The following is a 19,370-nucleotide window of genomic DNA, read 5'->3' as shown; positions in this document are numbered from 1 at the left end:
AAAACCAGTGAGAATGAGTGTGCCTTTTTGTGCCATGCAACAGTTTTACACTGCTGCGCTAACTTGTTTCAGTGCTAGTTGTTCACCTCAAATGTCATAGAGTAAACATTTGTATCAAAAAAAAAAAAAAAAAAACAAGGCCGTAAATATAAATAAAATGGGGGGAAAAGTAAGTATGGCGGTGCATTGTTGTGCTGCAACGTTCACTGCTTGAAGTGTTTGTATATTCATCTAGCTGTGGCAGCAACTTCTTGTGAAAGGCGTAACAATGAAATGCTCGTGCAAAAATAACCTCCTATTCCCTTACGGCGGTGTCGTATTGACGACGTTTCCCTGCCACGGCGCCATCTGGTGGAATATTGCGCGAATTGCCCCATGCTGATGTGGTGGTGGTGGTGGTGGTGGTTGTCGTTGCCTTAAAACAAAAAGTCTATTAATAATTACCACCTCAGGCTTCCCTTAAGGACTTTAACACCATCGAAGCGGATAGAATGCTTTTGCACAATCGTTCGTTCACTCAGAGGAAAAAGAGAGACAGCAGCTGTCGGAGGAAGGCCCTCAACTGGCCCCCAGCGTGAGGAGGGGCAGGAGGGGCAGGAGGGGCAGGAGGGGCAGGTCCCCCAAAGTCCCACACGAGCTGAAAACGCGGCGATGGCGACGAAAGCGAGAGTCGCTCCAGTGGTCGGCGGTGGCGGCGACTCCGAAGCGGAGGCGGAGGCGGAGCTGGCCCGGCCGCCTCACGCGCCTTTCACCTACACGCAGGTCATCCACAGCGGGCACTTCATGGTGTCGTCACCCCACAGCGACGCGTCGCCGGGCGGCTTGAGAGGCGGAGGGCGTCCGAGCTACGACTTCGACACGGTCAACCGGACCTGGTGCCAGACGTACCGCTACGGGCCGCTGAGCTCCGGCAGCCTGAGCATCGACCCCACGCTCACCCGCCTGTTCGAGTGCATGTCCCTGGCCTACAGGTGGGTCATTCGGGGGCAGTTCAATAAACCTCATTCGGACGTTGGACCCGCTTTTTACATTCCCGTGGAAAACCCTTTGAACATTTAGTCCATATCCTCGCTAGGCCTGTTTGAGCTCAAATCTTGTGAAGCCCCTCTCCCCAAAAGGTTTGGTTGTTTGTGGTTAGGCCAATTTTTGATTTTTTTGATTTTTATTTTTTTAGCCCCCCTACAAAGGTTATTGTCTTTTAATTTGGGTTTGTTTTGATGCTAATAGTGCATTCCACTTAAATATCGCTTTACAATTTGACGCATCATTCATTCACTCTTCAGTCACATCCTGGTGGTGGGAAGCAATGTATTTATATAGCGCAATTCATACACGAGGTAACTCAATGCGCCTTACATGATTAAAGGCATTTAAAAAAAAACAAAAAAAAAAACGGCTTATAAACATTTGAGAAACTATATAAATCAAATCAAAATACAATTAAAGCAGCGTACAGTGCAAGAAATATCATTTAAAAGTGGAAATGCTCTAAAAAGCATGAGAACAAAAGACGTTTTGAACCCGGACTTGAAAACGTGCACACTTGGGGCTGACGTCACTTCTGTTGGCAACTTCTTCCATTTGTGTGCAGCGTAATAGCCACATGCTGCTTCACCACTGTTTGCGTTGGACTCTGCGCTCCGCTATTTGACCCGAGTCTGTCGATCTCAGAGCCCTCCTGGGTTTATACCCCATTAGCATTTCGTTCATGTATTCACGACCTAAACCATTTAGTGATTTATAGACCAGTAGCAGAACTTTAAAATCTGTTCTGAAGCTGACTGGACCGCATTGTTCTGGTCAGAACCTGAGTTGCAGCTGTTTAATGCTCTTTTTAGGGAGTCCAGTCAGAAGAGCATTACAATAGTCAAGTGTACTTGAGATAAAAGCATGGATGAGCTTCTCCTGGTCTGCTTGACACATGCAATATGTTCTTCAGATGGTAGAAGGTAGTTTGAGTCATTGATTTGATATGAAAAAACTGACATCAATGCGTAAAGGATATTCCTCAACTGCTTTTTTTTGGAACGTGTTGCAGCCATCAAATTCTAAGTTAATGATTATTTGCTAAGAACAATCAAGTTGATCAGTTTGAACATTAAATATCTTGTCTTTGTCGTGTATTCTATTAAATATAGGTTGATCGTGACTTGCAAATCATTGCATTCCGTTTTTATTGATGTTTAACACAACGTCCCAACTTCATTGGAATTGGGGTTGTAGTAGCATGCAGATGTCAATTACCTAGTGCTCAGTTTTGCCTCACTAGTGACACAGTTGTCCACTAGTATGCCCAAGTTGTAATATTAATGTGCAGAAATGTCAGACAGTATTAGAATAGACAGTCGTTCTCCTAGTGTGTGTCTTACCGGTGAGGACAAAGAGCGTCAATATTGTTCGAGAACAATTTGTGTGTGTGTGTGTGTGTGTGTGTAAGAGAATAACTTCTTGCTCCGTTCTCTTGTGCAACTGCTTGGAAACTTAACTATAAACTGGACTTTGATTCTACTTGGCTGCAGTAGATTTGAGTGTAACTGTGGTAATGCAGAATTGCTGTTGCATTTTGACACGGTTAACTGTTTCTCTTGACCTTTTTTTATTTTTTTTATTTTTGTATTCAGGTTTATTATTGGGATATGCATTTACTCATTTAGGCTGAGTCATAGGAGCAAATTTGTTTTCATTCTCTGCGATGTGAAAATGTAATATACGGTATTTGAAAAAATATTGCTCAGTCTTGTATGATTTGATGTAAGGCCTGCTCCACAGTCGTCACGTTACTTTGTTTGGATAATTGTTTTCAGCTTGAGTGCTATTGTACCTTTAGGTCCATTATGTGCTCTGCTGCATTTATGTTTCATTAACTAGACTAGCGTAAACTGTTTTTCCTCCTGCAGCAAATTGCTGCCTCCGCTGTTTTGTGAGAGTGTGTGAACCCCTGATCTCCCTTCATTAGAAGCATATTGAAATGTGCTCTTCATCTTGGCTTCCTAGCAACTCTGTGAGTGTCTCACATGAGGAGACACTCGGCCCTGGAAAAGCAGAGGCTGGAAAACTGTAATTAGCAAGATCCAGCCCGGGTAGACCTGTTCGTCGAGGTCAGGACAGCTTCTCAACGAAGACGTGCACCACTGTCATCACTTGTTTGAAAATAGATTTGCTTCTTTTTGAACTCCCCCTTTTTGTAAAGGGGGAGTTTGCAGTGTTAAAACTGCTCGCAAGATTTGAACGTAGCGTCACTTTGCTATTCCCCCCCCCCCCCCCCCCCCATTGGGTGTGTGCGACCTAAGCCACGCCCTTCAATAACACGCATGAGCGTCAGTCTCAAATTTACCGGGTACGTATATCCCGCTTCAAATAATAGCGCTATAGCACTACTAAGCTGGCATTAGCACTGTATGGCTCAATTGAGGTGTTGTGTCACTGTCTAAAACAGATAAATATCTGGATGAGCCAACAATTGTCTTCAATTAAACCACAACAAAACTGAGATAATTGTTTTTGGCAATAAAGAAAGGAGGATTGCTGTTAGTAAATACCTGGAGTCACTCTCTTTAAAAACCAAAGACCAAGTCCGAAACCTTGGTGTTCTGATAGATTCTGGCCTGACAGTCATATCAAATCAATTTCTAAAACTGCCTTCCACCATCTGAAGAACATATCCAGAGTGAAGGCTTGCATGTGTCAAGCAGACCAGGAGAAGCTCATCCATGCTTTTATCTTAAGTAGACTTGACTATTGTAATGGTCTTCTGACTGGACTCCCTAAAAAGAGCATTAAACAGCTGCAGCTCAGGTTCTGACCAGAACAAAGAGGTCAGAGCATATTACTCCAATTCTAAAGTCTTTACACTGGCTCCCAGTCAGCTTTAGAACAGATTTTAAAAGTTCTGCTACCGGTCCATAAATCGCTAAACGGTTTAGGTCCTGAATACATGAATGAAATGCTAATGGAATATGTATAAACCCAGTCGGGCTCTGAGATCGACAGACGCGGGTCAAATAGTGGCGCGCAGAGTCCAAAGCAAACGTGGCGAAGCAGCATGTGGCTATTACGGCGCACACAAATGGAAGAAGTTGCCAACAGAAGTGACGTCAGCCCCAAGTGTGCATGTTTTCAAGTCCTTTTTTCGTATGCTTTTTAGAGCATTTCCACTTTTAAATGATATTTCTTGCACTGTACGCTGTTTTAATTGTACTTTTATTTTTTATCTTTGTAAGCTGTTTTTCTTCTTTGTTTTTATCATGTAACGCACATTGAGTTACCTTGTGTATGAAATGCGCTATATAAATACATTCCCTCCACCTCTAGGGGGAAAAAAAAAAAAAAACCCCCCCCCCCCCCCCCCCCCTCAGTCTTTTGACTACATGTTCCTTAATGTTTTAAAAGGAAAGCGGCAACAAAATTCTCTTCCCACCACCCTTTTAGTGGCAAGATTGTCTCCCCGAAGTGGAAGACTTTCAAGGGACTACGGTTGCTGTGGCGGGATAAGATCCGTCTAAACAATGCAATTTGGAGAGCATGGTTCATCCAGTGTGAGTCCACCGCAGTTTAAACACCTGCACACTAAATGATATCACCCGTTCGGGATTTTTCGTGTCAAATATTCCATACTGTGCTTAGATGTGGAGAAGAGGAAAAACCCTGTGTGCGGCTTTGTCACCCCGTTGGAGGGATCTGAGGCAGATGCCCACAGAAAGCCTGAAGTTGGTGGTTTTTGTTTTTGTGCACTACTTTTGATGTCCAGAATGCCTTCCATACAAAAGTTGTTTCATCCGAGCAGGCGATTATATTAGAGGGCAGCTACTGGAAGCGGCGGATTGAGGTGGTCATTAAGGAGTATCACAAGTGGAGGATATATTACAAGAAGAGAGTAAGCCTTCCTGTTTTCCTCTGTCTTTTATTCATTTATTTTCTCTCTGATTCCATCTTCACCCGCTATCTCATTGTTCCTTTGCAGCTTCAGAAAAAGAAGGATGGAATTATATCAATGCTCCAAGAGGTACGACCACTCCTCCTGTTTTGTTATTTCAAATTCAAACGCCAATTGCAACATATCTACAATGTGTTTACGTTCAATCGAAGAAGTGTGGTAGAAATTGCACCTTTTCAGAAAGATTCAAATAGTTTATTTGGACTAAAACCACTCCTTGAGCTGTCACCTTATTGCGGTGGAGGGGTTTGTGTGTCCCAACGATCCTTGGGAGCGAACTTGTCTGGGGCTTTGTGACCCTGCCTGGGTCTGCCTGCCTGACACGTTTTCCAGGACCGGGATATGGCAGAGTAGAAAACCTGTTGCAAGTGACGGGCATGAGAAAGCAATACTTAATTATGAATACTTATGATTTGAATTCTTAATATTTTTCTCGAGTCATCCGGAAGTTTATCCAGCTGATGTTTTTCTCAACGAGGGCATGTTACGGAGTCGCTATGTCAGGACGAAATGTGCAGTAGGTTTCGCGGAACCAGCAGAATTAATTCGGGCTCGTCTATTTAGTCAATTAGCTGTGTAAACTGGCTGCTCGTCAAATGTAAACATAAAGCGGACAGGACGCGACACAAGTTTGGCGAGTGACGGCTAAGTGGTGGTGGCGATCGGTCAAAGTGAAGTGTTATCCCTTAAGGAAAGGGGAAAAAAAGGCTCATGTATATCAGTGCTCCATAGCGGTTAGCGGAGTTCAGGATTTGAATCCGGCTCGGGTCCTCCTATCTGAACTTCCCGTCTGCATGTGCTTGCGTAGGGTCATTAACCTCTACTCTTATAAACCCTTTTTCAACTCTTAAACATACAGTACTGCACAGTAGTACTTTATTTCATCTGATTGATTTTGTGTTTTCATTATTTTTTCAGTTTTTGTTTACAGGTTGAATGTTTTAGGCTAATAAGTCTTTATTCTACCACAAAAAAAAGAAATTACGGCATACACTGAAAATCCCGCGATATTGCAAATTATGCGCAATATTAATATGAAAAAAAATCTGCAGTGCACTGAATCTGCAATAGGCGAACTGCAATTTAGCGAGGGAATACTGTTACTCTCGAGCAAGCGGTGCAGGATGAGTAGACTCCAGCTCACCTGCATCCCTAATGAGGATATGCGGTATGGAAAGTGGATGGATGGATGGATGATTGGATGTTTGTATATTTAGGAAAACGAGGCATCGTTGTGATTACCAATAGCGCAGGATAGTCCGATGCCTTGCTCAATGAAATGCAAGACATTTGAAAATGTCAAGAAAATCACTGCGCTGTTAAAAAATGTTTGTACTGGGTATTTGAGAGCGCCGACAGGTTTGCTCAGATGAAGGCGTATTAAGGACGTTTTCTGTCCGGTAAATGTATCGTATGATGAGAGGAGCTGTCTGAAGCTGCTGGTGTCTCCAGAGTCCCCGGAACCTCTGAATACTGGATGATCCGAAGGCTTGCGCAAAGCTGTCTTTTTGGTCAGCCCTAACCAATCTTCCATCCATTCATGTTCTCTAATGGCCCTCTGAGGGAAGCCGGAACTACAAACGTTTATTTGACGCCCCTGGTTTGGATGCATGGATTTGTGGATGGCCACCGTGTCCAAACCAGGCTGTGACATCAGCAAGTAGGTGGCGGCGTGATATATTTTGGGCTGGAATAATGAGGAGGCCCTTTTTGGGGGGCCTGAAGATGTCAAAATGATCTGCACAATATGTGGAGTTTCTACCGGGAAATTTCCTGCCTTGGTATAAAATAAATGTGCCTTCCACAGTAAAATAATTCTCATATTAGACAACGGATCATCCCACGCTGCAAAAAAAAAAAAAAAATATATATATATATATATATATATATATAATTGAAGCTGTGGGTGCTATGTGTATACACAGAGAAAAACGTTTTAAAAAATCATCCCCTGACCTCAACCCTATTGAGAACATGTGAAGCCTCCTCGAAAGGAAGCTCTACGCGAATGGGCATCCTCCAATGAGTTCAACGCAGAAACTATCCGACTTACAAGTTCAATGGATGAGATATCTGTTAATGATATATCAAAGATGGGTTCCCATGTTAACATCTGACTTCATAGACAAAGCTGAGTAATTTTGAAAAAAGAAAAAAAAAAAGCTGCTGTCATCATGGGGGTTTTGCTCAACAAAAAACAAAAAAAATATTATAGAAACTGGTACTGTTATAATTGGGGATTAAAAAAAAAAAAAAAAAAAAATCACAGTCAATCTAAATTGTCAATGTAAATTGATTGCATCGACTATTTAGGACTCGTGTGTATACGCGGCAACACAAACATGGAGTTTGACCCTTAAAGGCTGAATTTGCCATATTGACATGAGCCTTTTTGTGGCTTCAAGTATTGTTTACTTCTGAATGCAGTTTGAGCCCCACATTATTGTACAATCATCCATACAACTATATATACCCCATGGCGTTAGCCTTAGGCAGTTCATTAGAAAGAAAAATGGTAGCCTGAGATAAAAATGTGAACAACAGAACTTGCGTCATGGTCCAACATGTGTGGGCCATTGACGCATGTTCATCACCAGCAGTGACAATACCCCCAGCACTTCTTGATGCCTCGTCTTTATTGTGTGTGTGTGTGTGTGTGTGCGTGGGGGGGGGGGGGGCTATAGAATTTAATCAAATCTGACCTAGTTCCTGAAATGCCTGCTAAAAAAAAAAAAAAAAAAAAAAAAAAACAAGCTGGATGTTGAACAGTGACGTCACATTCACAAACAATCAAAAGACGGTGAAAGGAAATGGAGGCCGAAGAAAGGCAATGAGGACGGACACCATAGGGAAGCACCTCATTGACAATAGTATTCTCGTGAACGCACGTGCCTTCTCAAAACACAGTCCAGTGGTCAACTGAGCCACTTGACTATTTATTGCCTTCCGCCGCTGCCCCCCCCCCACCCCCCACCCCCCCCCCTCTCTCTCTCTCTCTTCTGTGTCACCGAATGCAAAGCTCAACATAATGTAAACTTGCTCGCCAGATTGTATGGGTTACATTGGATAGGTCAAGGATCACTCAAGCAGGCTCGTGTGCTCTGTCTTACTAAGATCTCATATTGTCTTGTTCTTTCCACTGGGACTGAAATTTCTAATACTGTAGGGTTTATAAATATATATATAAATAGCGCAGTGTTGTTGTGAAACTGTGCATAATGCTACAGTGGCTACGAGTGACATGAAATACAGCTTTTCGGTCGTGATGATGGTCCTTGGTATCTTTTGAGGTGGTACTTGATGTCGAAAGTTTGAAAACCACTGCTTTAGATCATGACTTGTACATTTTCTTTGCCATAGGCTTCTCTTCCCATCATTCTGGTACACGGTGACTTGTTTCACTTGTCCAGAATTTGATTCCAGAACTCGGATGATGGTTATACTGTATGCCGCTCCCACCATATATAAATTGCTTATAATCCCTGAATGGCAAACGCTATATTTTTGGCAGACCTATTAAACTAACGCACGAAGACTACTGTTGAATTATGTTTTGATTGTTTTGCAAATACATTCATAGAGGCAAAATCACAGGGAAACCATGCAATCGCCAATCAGGGAAGTTGTGCTGCGATGCAAACCTCGAGTCTCACAACTGTGAGGCAGACATGCTAACCACTATGCCTCGCACACTGTGTACGCTGCATGAGGCACAACTGAACGAATTAGGTATTGTAAATGTATCTACATGTTTGGAAAATACTATTCCAGCATTTTGAAGCTACTTATACTCCGTGTACTCAAAAATTCAAACGCAAAGAGAACTGGAAAATAATTCATGACGTACTGCATACAAAATATTTTACAGATTTCAAATAGGTAAGTCAAATGTAATGACTAATCGGATTGAATTTCATAACAAATTATATGAATACACGGTGGATGACCGGTTAGAGCGTCAGCCTCACAGTTGTGAGGACCGGGGTTCGACTATAGTCAGTGAGCATGAAAACTGTTGTTAAAGAACCTTCCTTCATTTTATCGACATACTTCTTTCCCTCCCGCTCAAACGTCAATAATACAAATATGAATGAAATGCACAGGGAGGAAATCCTTAAAAAAAAGAAAAAAAAGCTAATCACCGGAAGTAGGAAATTGCAAGCCGTGCATTTGCGTTTGTTTTTGTGTGTTTATCATTTGTGTTGATGGGGGGCCTCAAGTCCTGTTCATCCCGCACGTGAGGATGACTACTGTACCAGAATTAGGTCAGGGACAAAAGACCGCCCTTCTTATTGAAATGGTGAGGCGTCAAAATAAATGAACAAACCCAGTGTAATGGTTACCTGGAAGGGGCTCTCGCTTTTGAACAGTCTGCCCACTACGTATTTTTCCATCATGCGCCACACACACGGTAATCTTTGCTCTTTTCTACTTGCACATGCATACTATCCTTCAATGACAGCTCATCAAGAGGCAAAAACAAATTATAGGCGGAACAGTCGTGCGCTTAGACGTAATCAAAACAGGCCGTCGTCCAGTCCGGGCTTCCCTATAAATGTGATCTCGGATGCGGATGGTCAGAATGAAGCGACGCATCCTGGGCACAAGGCAAAAGCCGTGTACCGGACCTCGACGTGGATTCAGATCTGGCTTTGGACGAGAGGCAAGGCGAACAACACCAGTAAGGCAGACTAGTTCATGACGCAGCTGACCGGTTTATGCATGTACTGTGTGTAACGTGTGGTCGGTGAACGGGATGCTCTCGTGTTGACGCGTGTGTCGTGTTGTCAGTAACCGCTGCGTTTTGAACGCTTACGTTTTCTTGGCTCACCAAACGATAAGAGCCAATCAAATACCAATATGGTGTCACTTGACTGTATTGACTGTGTTTGCGCTTATCTCAAAGAGCCCTTGAATGGTCAGAGCAGGGCTTGACAATCTTTTTCTTCTCCTATCTGATGTACCGAAAGGGTCAACTCTGCCAGGCGAAGCTGGAGAAATGGTCCAGTCAGATGTATCCGGAGCCTGAGGCAACGCCAGAGGACGCCCACATGTTTGACCTGGACTACCTTCTATCGGACATCTCCGACACCCTGTTCACCATGACGCAGAAGCCGTGCCCCTGGGCCAGTGAGCGGCACAACGGTAAGTAGTCATATATACGCACACATTATGTCTTAGGAACTCTGTATTTGTGCCCCACCGGATCTTTTTTTTTTTTTTTTTTTTATCTTTGGCATATGTACAGTATGTGATATTTCATATAGAGCAGTGATTCAGTTGCATAATTAAGTGATAGACCACCGTGCGTTCCGATTTGCATACAAATTTGTGTTACGTCACTGCCACAGGAACGGAACGCTGTCGTAAACCGAGCACCCCGGTCATTTGCATAAACGCACATGCACTAGTAGTACCACTGCGCGTTCTATCCTAAACTAAAGCATTGAAAACAGGAGAGAAAAATAATCAGGAATATGCTATTAAACGTGTTATTCCTTTTCAGAAAGTGAAGAACAGGGAACATTAGGCAATTCAAACGGGCTCCAGGACTCAAACGACAAGTTATAGCTTCCAAGTAATCCCAGTGAAGTCCAATGTACGTTCCTAGCCTTCTCTGCCACATCCTCATGCGCTCCTGGAAGGGTTCTTCCCGCAGCCTCTGCAGCTCCAGCGTAGCGGTCAAGGGCGTGCCTATGTCGCATTTCAACGAGCGTGAACAGCGCGTCCATGTCGACGGAGCGCAAACGAGCGATTTTTCCGGGTTAACGACCATTATTTTGCATCGCCGCTCCTCACGCTCACCTGTCCTGGCAATGTACAATTGGTCAGCGAGAAGCGTGATGGGTACCCAGAATTCATTGCGGTGGTGTTTCAAACTACGGTGGTGTAGTTGTAGAAAATCAAGCAAACCATTGCATTTTACTTTACTTTATATAGTTTTAGTGTGTGCGCGCATTAGTTATTCGTCACGCCGAGGTTGCCGTTTTTGAATTGATTCCGCAAAACTCTGACTGCGGCTTGTATTTTTAAACGGGTAAGAAACTCACTAAGGTTTCTTTTTCTGCGAAGGATCTGGGAGTGTATTGCTGCCAAATGGAAATCATGTCAGAGAAGTGCAGGCGAAGGTATTCTCTGACCTATGTACTGGAAATGGTAATGCTCTTTTCCTCCTCAGCGTACACGACGAACGCTGATATGATTCAGCCAGGCCTAACTCCTCTGCAGCCTAACTTGGACGATTTCATGGATATACCAGGTATGTCTCCGCACATGCCTCCGTTTTCTTTTTGCTCTTACCAAAAGTAAACGCAGATATTTTTTACTCTAAAATGACCCTTCCGCAGATGTTGCAGCAAAGGTCATAGGCAGTATTGAGCCAAAACTATGGCTCGGGGCAAGAGAACGCATTTAAACTGGGACAATGTAAAAGGATGCACGGGCAAAGTCTTGTCTGTTTGACAAAGATGATCAAGCACACACCGATGCTATACGTCTGCGCGAGTATAAGGGAGCTCATACAGCCAGTTCAAGTGTAGGCTGCTCTTGGGAAATGTCACTTTTCATTCATCGCTGCGCAGTTAGCCTGTTGATGTGACCTCTCTTGGACTCCAAATTGACTTGTTGTCCAATACAAACGGAACGCAGAGGTCAATTTGCAACGTCAATAGTCATAATGCTGATGAATCAAAACAACCTTCCGGTGTCATTCCAGATTAGTGAGGCTGAAAATAATGGTGTTTTCTCCACATTACGGACGAAGCGATCAAGCCATCATGGGGATGGTTTTCTGGAAAACAAAAAAACTTAACCTTTAGTTTTGCCCCGCGTGTGTTGGACTTGGTCCTTTTTACAGATCTCTTTTTGAACTCGGGGGTCCAGCCATGTGAGCAGACAGCTTTTGCAGACTCGGGCTATTTTGAAAGTTCGTCCAGCGTTGCGCTTGCCCCCGATGCGCCTGTCCACACAGCTCCTCAACTGCTCATCGACACCCAGCTCTCTCAGGTACTCGCGCAGGTGCAGTAGTTACAGTCGAAATACCGCACTGCGGTCTGGCCAATGAAACTGTGAGTTGCCGTTTCTGCAGGCGGGTGTGTCATCTGAAAATTTGCCTGAGGCCTCCTCGTCGAATACTCAAACAGAGGGTGCCAGGCTAAACCAGGATTGCGGCGAATACCGCTCGACCGCTTTGCCGTATGGACCCCAGTCATACGCCGATCCCGTTCTTTCGACACCGTTTGCGGCCAACGTTGAGCAGGTGTTCTCTGCAGCTCTCCCTTTTTTTTACCCAGTCCCGTGTCATAAGTTCAGCTACCACACACCCGCGGCCGCCAGCGTGACCCCAACCGTCATCACGCACACCGCCTCCACCACGGGGAGTGCGCAACAGGCTCCCAGCTACCCTCACCTCGGGGATACATACCCCCGACCTCCATGCCGCTCCCTCAGCTACCCTACCATCATGTCTGTCCCGGTTCAAACGGCCCAGCCGCCTGGAGGCGCGTCGCACTGCTTCGCGGTGCCCGAACAGGTGTCTAGCACGGAAGTGAGAGGGAAGCACAAGCGAAAGAGGGGAGGAGCGAGGACATCTGGTCCAGCTGTGGGTCTGTCTTACACGACGTCCGCTGCCCCCGCCAGCTGCCTGGCTCAGCTGCTCTCCACAGGTGCCCTGGATCTTGACTCATTTGCTTTGCTTCCTGACTTAGCTTGGATAAAAGCACAAACCTTGCTAACTTGTGCTTGCAGGGAAGCCTTCGGTGGGCTTTGAAGTGACTCGTGTGACAGGCCAAGGTCAGAAGTCCTCATCTCCCAGCTCTTCGGTGAGCATAGCTTCAGCAGTAATGTGCTTAGTGCTACTTCTCTTCATATCAATGAACCCACCAAAGTGGCAGTCAAAACACATCACTGTCATCTCACGCCTTGCTTCGTTTGTCTTTGATTTTCAGTTATCTTCACTAAAAGTTATAGTTCAGCAACAGATACACAATATTCACCCATTTCATTTCCTATTGTGCGTTTCCTCAACAACAACAACAACAACAAAACATGCATGTTAGGTTCATTTAAAGACTCTAAACTGTCCTCAGGTGTCAATGTGAGCATAATAGATGTGACCTGTTGACCCTAATGGGGAAAAGCACCATAGAAAATGGATGGATGTTCGATACTGGTGACAATGGAGTACAATATTCCCTTCTCCTCTTATCTTGCTCATGCGAAATGATAAGACGTATCAAATACAAGTTTTAACGATATATCAAGATGTGGTTTTCAACTGTTACAAAACTACACAGATCAGATACGTACTTCCTTAGTAAAAACAAATAAACAAAAAACAAAACAAACAAACATGTTCTGCAGCAGGTTTCCTCCAGTGGGCATGTTGCAGGAGCGTCATCCCAAGTGCAGCATGGAGCCAACTGGCACGGAGTGTTACCAGTGTTGCGCAACCAGAGTTCAGCCCAGGGTCACCGGCAAAGCTCCACGGGCTCAGCGGCGTCTGCCCTGCTAAGCGACGACGCTGCGCACACGAGCGCGGCGGGCCTTCTCATCCCCAAGACCGAGAAACTGTCGCCTGGCCAGCTTTATGGCACGGACAGGAGCAGCTTAACAGGTATTCAGTTGAACAATATCCAATTCATATCTATAGGCATCTTTAGAGTCTTTAATAAACATACAAAGCATGTTTTTGTAATGTGTTAGAAAGACAGAACATCTGAAAAATACAACCCAAGCACGGGGGAGAATATGCAAACGTTTCAATGGAGATTCGATCCCGGATCTCCTGACTGTAAGGCAGGCGTGATAACCGCTATTTTGCCCCTTTTGCAGCTGTTAACGCATCTTAAATGTTTGTGTGTGTGTGAGATGAGTTAGACCCGCGCTTGCAAATTCAAACTGGAATTTCTGCAAATGTGTCACTGATGATTGGTTTTCGTCATACGGAAATCTGCATCCCTAAAGCGCCCGCAGATCCACAATCGTCTTTCTTTTTTTTTTTTTTTCTAAATTAAAGCCTTAATTATCCTTAAATCCAAACTTCCTAAACTGCTCCAGTATATGTCCAATAAACAGATTTGAACTTTTTTTTTGGTTTTGTTTTTTTGTACATAATATAATTGTATCTAATTTCATGTGAGCAGCATGGTGGGGTACTAGTTGGTAGATGTGCCTCGCAGTGCTCAGGTTCTGGGTTCAAGTCTGAGCGCCGGCCTTCCTGTGTGGCGTTTGCATTTTCTCCCAATCCTTACGTGGCTTTTCTCTGGGAGGCTCCTCCTCCTGCCAAAACACGTCTGTGAGGTTTATTGAAGACTCTAAATTGCCCATTGATGTGAAGGTGAGCGTATGTTCCTTCCAACTGACTGCTGTTCGCCCCAAGGTCAGCTAGAATTGGCTCCGGCAAGCCCGTGACCCTAATGAGGTCAATAAAGAGAGAAAATTTGACGGATTGAAATGTTTCAAATTGAAAGTAACGCCCCTACTTTCGGTCGTGGTTGTTCTTTGATTTTCCAGGGTATCCCAGCCAAACGTCACCCCCAAACCTGTTGGAGAAATCCTCCAATGCAGAATCTCCACATTCGGGTTTCCTCGGCTATGGAATGATAGAATCGAGTAAGGTAAGGATGTGCAATACGCCTATCTTTTGTTCAACAGTAAAAGCAATGCGGATTATTCTATTGAGTCGCGATATGCCGGGATATAAAGTACGCGCGTCGTGATGAACAGTGCCACGTCTTCTGCAGCAAACAGAGACCAGGAGGATCACTCACATCTCAGCTGAGCAGAAGAGGCGTTTTAACATCAAACTGGGATTTGACACTTTACATAACCTCGTGACGACACTCGGCTCTCAGCCGAGCATCAAGGTTTGGTGAAAGGACGCGCGCGATCGTTCAGCAAAAGAAATGATCACGGTGTACGGCTGACACGCGGCATCCTGTCTGCTTGGCGGCTCAGATCAGCAAAGCCACCACGTTGCAGAAGACCGCCGAGTACATCAGTAAGATGCAGCAGGAGAGAGCGCAGCTGCACGAGGAGACGCAGAGACTCCGAGATGAGATCCAGCTCCTGAACTCTGCCATCAAGTGAGTCCTTGCGCTCGCTCGGACTCTGCGTGCTCGTGTGTAGGAGTGGAGTTTGCGAATCTTTTTGATATTTGATTTTGCCACCGGCTCGTTCAGCTCGGAGAGGGGCAACATTTTAGTAACTCGTTAATATGACGCGCAGCAGTTCTACACCACTGCAAACCACAGCTACGATGATAATATATATTTTTATTAAAAAAAAAAATAAAATTTCATACCATTAAGCTAACCTCATGTAGCTTACACAAGGGTTAAAACAGTACATTGGTTGGAACTCTACGACGCAATGACGCACTATGTCCAAATAATCTGCTTCGTTGCGAATCCTCTGCACAATAACACTACGTTGGATGAACTAAATACAGTCGCCGCGATTCAGATGTCGCGTTGTAGTTTAACAGTCGTCGTATACTGTGCTTTCTTTTGCAGTGCGTGCCAACAGCAGCTACCGGCCACAGGTGTGCCCATCACGCGGCAGCGATTTGACCACATGAGGCAAAAGTTCCGAGAGTACGTCCAGGCGCAGACTCTGCAAAACTGGAAGTTCTGGATCGTATCCTTGACTGGGAATGCATAAAACAAATCGTACAGTACAAGGCAACGATATTTGTCGTGGTCGTGGTTAGCACGCTTGCTTTACAGTCGAGAGGTTTGGGATTCCGAGGCCCAACGGTCATGATTTTGGAATGTGAGAGGAAGCCGGAGAAACCCCGCGAAAGCACAAAAACAACAAACGAACTGCACACAGGAAGGCCCAAACCTCAGAAGTGTGAGCTAGACATACTAGTCCACTATGCTGCCTCATAACATACGAACTAACATACTCCAACGAGCTTTGATATTTTAGCCTGCCCGACGACTAGCGAGCTTGTGTGACCGAGCGCGCCGTCAAATTGGAGACATCGAGCATGAAATCAACAAAACGGAGCGTTAGCATTTCGCTAACAAACTAAAATCCCTTTCTCGGGAACGGCTTTTATTTCCTGAACTCGGTGTCAGTTCAGCGTCATCATCGAGCCGCTGTTTGAGTCCTACAATGGAATGGTGTCCACTGCCAGTGTGGAACAACTGTGCCAATCCACTTTGTGCTGGCTGGACCAACACTGCTCACTGCCTTCGCTAAGACCGAGTCCGTTCCGCACATTTCCTCGTATTCTTCTTATGTCCTCGCTTGTTCGTTAAGATTGCCTGTCGTTTGGTTTCTCGATCGTTTAGTGGTCTTGAGTTCACTCCGTCTCCTGAGCACCACGACGTCCATCCTGACCGAGCCGAGACTGCTGCCCGAGCAGGCCGCTTTCGCCGTCACCCAGGGGGACCCCTCTGCTACGTTGGACCACTCCATACAGCACCCTGCTCAAGACAATATACGCAACGTGTGACTGAAAAAGAAAACACTCAACTCGGCAGTTTGAAAAATGACAATCGCGCATCGTTTCCTCTGAATCCAACTCACCGGCTGCTTCAAGAATGTTCGCCCAAAAAAGGACTCGGCTCGATCTATTCTCGTTTCGAAGCCGGGCATAAGATACAATTTGTGTTCCAAACTTACAGTCTGTTATTTCTCAGAAAGCAATACATGGAAAACAGTGTTTCCTGTTGTTTGTGTGTGAGACACTTGGACAGTGTCCTTCTGCGTTTTACTCCAATTAAGTATTAAAAGTTGAAAGTTTCCTGCAGTCAGTTATTACATACCCCACTCTGACTTGACCGACGACATGATTTATTTACAGTATTCTGTTTTGGATATTTCACCCCAAACAAAACGTGTTGCTCGAAGTGTGCCAAATTTTTGTTCTAAAAACAGAAGAGATCCTCGCCGCGTCTTTTTTTTTTTTTTTTTTACATTGCGTCGTCATCCGCGGAGGTTGAAAAAAAAAGTAACAACCCTTCTTTTTTTTTAAAGCGAGTGGAAAGTACAGATGAAGTGGAAACGATCAAGTCGACACCCTTGTTCTCATGCCAGGTTTTTGCAAACCCAAAAATTGAGCCCAAGATGAATCATTTCGCAACAATAAGATTGTATTTATATGGGCAATTATAAGAATTTGTATTCATGGACGGTATTCTGCGTATGTCGATGTTATTCTTTTCATATATCGGCCAATACATTAAGTTCCAGGCAAAAAAAAGTTGTTTTAAATTTGACTGCACCGATATCATTGTCAGCCCCCAAATTCCCGTATCGGTCTGACTCTAGTGAAGACCGTCGCCATCAAGTGGATAAAATGTTGCACAACAGTGACCTAAGAACTGGACGTCCCTCCAAAGTTGAGGAAAACTGGCTGCCAAAAGGCCAAAGACAAAGTTGAAGGTCCTGCAGGAATTTCGGGCACGTATTGGCTGTTTAGAACATGTGACAACAATCTCCCACCTTCTTCAAATGTCTGGGCTCCATATGGGGCGGGGTGGCAAGAGCCTATCTTGCAAAGAAAAACATCCAACCGGGTTACGTTTGTGCAAAAACACACTGGAAATCTACCAAATGCATTTGGTAAAATGAGAAAAAACAAAAAAACACCACGGTTGAACTTTTTGGACAAATTTGCAAAAGGTAAGCTTGGCGCCAACACAATAGTGCTCACTCAGCACCTAGCGAACACAACACAGCACAATACTGATAGTGAAGCACCGGTGGTGTGCTTTGAGGCGGATTTTCTCAGGGTGGTTGGCACAAAACCTTCTGGCTTCAGCTAGAAAGCAAAAAAAACAAGTGAGGAAAAGCCGACTAGAGCAGCGGAAGTTGATTCGGGGTCGATCGGATGCACCTGAAAAGGTGTCAGGTGTCAGCTGACGAACGGTTTATCCCGAGCGCGAAGGGCAGAATGCAACCGCGCGCAGGTCTCCGTCCCTCCAGTAGATGGCGCCGTCGCGGAGCGCCCGACGCCGCACGCTGAACCTCCCCCTCGGTAGACGTCGCTGTCTCGAGTCCACCTGGGGAAAACGCGCCTTTGTCCTCCGCCCGCCGCCCCCGCAGCCCCCGGGTGAGCTGTCCACTTCAGCACCACGAGCCGAGCGCAGGCAGCGGGGGACTCGCTAATGCTGCGAAGGAGGAACCGAGAGGACCGACGAGACCCGTAGCGGCTGCGGGAAAAGGTAAGAGTTTGCCGAAATAGGATCGGGTGGTTCGTATGTGGCGTGGCCGAAGGGGGCGGGGGGCGGGGGGGACGTCCAATTCGGCGCGAAGGCGGCGCGTCTGTGCCCGAAGAGACTTTTCGGCCGACAAAGGGAGAGCGATGTTGTCGCGACAGCCTCCCCTCGCCGTGCAGATGGTGCCGTTCGATCGCTCGTCCGGGATTCGCAGCCTCCCCGCGGGCCAGCTGCCGCTCCATTGTGCCCCCCCCCCCCCCCCCTCCCCACCAGCCACGGGACAACATGTCACATCTTTCTTTCTTTTTTGGTTGCCGCCGTGCGCTTGGTGGACTCGCCACACGTTGTAAACCAAGGTTTACAAGCTAATGCTAATCACTTATCTTTGCTGCAAACATTTGAGAGTAAATGCAAAGAGTTTCCTTTACAATTTTTACAATATTGACATTTTATATGATGTATAGCCTGTTTAGTTATTTCTTTTAGAGAAAATCAACTACATGAATCAGAATTACATTCGAACGTATTCACAGCGCAGGTTTAATTTAAGGCTGCAACTATCAAGCATTTTACTATTTGAGCGTCCTACCCAATTTTCTAGCAAATAATCAGGTATTCAGATACACGTTTTTTTTTTTTTGCTTAGTTAAAGAGCAATTATGAATACACAAGCAACAAATAACTCATTGACCAGTAGTTTTTCTTTTTTGAGATCATCAACTGCTTTTAAATTCAAACTGTATTTTCTTTTGTTGAAATATTTTCAGGCAGGCAATTTCAGGCACAAATGAAACACAATTTCAGTTGAAGAGTTTAGAGCAGACTAACTAAGCTAAAATGAGAATGACGACACTTTGATAGGAAACCCAAATATGAACTGAATACACGTTTGGACAAACTTTGCCACTTGTGAGGATGTTTTTTTTCCACCGACAGTACTCGACTTCAAACGTGGCCCGTGCGTCTCGCACGCACTTGGCGTCAATCGCTGAGCAAAGTCACGTTACAGTCGCACACACGAGAATCGCCAGTGGCAATGAAGCCGTACTGCTAATATTGTCTTCTCAAAGGCAGAATTGTTTCTCTTGGTGGTTCTCTGCTTTTCTGTCTCGTTATTTGACCTTCTACCCCCCGTAACAGCACTCTTACTTGAGTCTAGATTTTGACTTCTCTCGCCACCGCCGGAGCTGTGTCAATAACTCTTTCCGCCTCGCCTCCTCTCACATCTGTTTGGTCCCTGCTCCGTGTTCTCATTGACCTGAGAT

General features: G+C 45.2%; 2 protein-coding genes across 6 annotated transcripts in view; both read left to right on the top strand.

Moving 5' to 3' along the window:
* The first annotated feature begins 651 nt into the window (after nt 1-651).
* Nucleotides 652-16,577, top strand: LOC133416345 (carbohydrate-responsive element-binding protein). Its single transcript, XM_061703193.1, has 17 exons — nt 652-971; nt 4,429-4,535; nt 4,624-4,706; nt 4,784-4,873; nt 4,961-5,002; nt 9,904-10,078; nt 11,112-11,192; nt 11,790-11,938; nt 12,021-12,597; nt 12,680-12,753; nt 13,298-13,547; nt 14,447-14,550; nt 14,677-14,799; nt 14,891-15,018; nt 15,448-15,571; nt 16,018-16,147; nt 16,234-16,577. The coding sequence occupies exons 1-17, from the start codon at nt 652-654 to the stop codon at nt 16,395-16,397; spliced, it is 2,721 nt and encodes a 906-aa protein (XP_061559177.1). The 3' UTR covers nt 16,398-16,577.
* Nucleotides 16,578-17,977: 1,400 nt separating this feature from the next.
* srrm3 (serine/arginine repetitive matrix 3) overlaps nt 17,978-19,370 on the top strand; it is a 71,201-nt gene continuing 69,808 nt past the window's right edge. For all 5 annotated transcript variants that reach the window (XR_009770157.1, XM_061701775.1, XM_061701774.1 and 2 more), the window contains exon 1: nt 17,978-18,111. The gene's annotated coding sequence lies outside the window, so the exon portion shown is untranslated. The remainder of the gene's footprint in view (nt 18,112-19,370) is intronic.

This window comes from Phycodurus eques, chromosome 17 (assembly GCF_024500275.1).
Source record: "Phycodurus eques isolate BA_2022a chromosome 17, UOR_Pequ_1.1, whole genome shotgun sequence".
NCBI classification, from domain to species: domain Eukaryota; kingdom Metazoa; phylum Chordata; class Actinopteri; order Syngnathiformes; family Syngnathidae; genus Phycodurus; species Phycodurus eques.
This window is presented reverse-complemented; position numbering and strand designations above follow the sequence as displayed.

What these genes read in the sequence shown, in the direction of transcription:
- LOC133416345 (XM_061703193.1), top strand. Translation starts at nt 652, where the DNA reads ATGGCGACGAAAGCGAGAGTCGCTCCAGTGGTCGGCGGTGGCGGCGAC. An exon ending in TTATATCAATGCTCCAAGAG is followed by an intron (nt 5,003 to 9,903) that starts GTACGACCACTC and finishes ATGTACCGAAAG; the next exon opens with GGTCAACTCTGCCAGGCGAA. An exon ending in AAAACTGGAAGTTCTGGATC is followed by an intron (nt 15,572 to 16,017) that starts GTATCCTTGACT and finishes ACTCGGTGTCAG; the next exon opens with TTCAGCGTCATCATCGAGCC.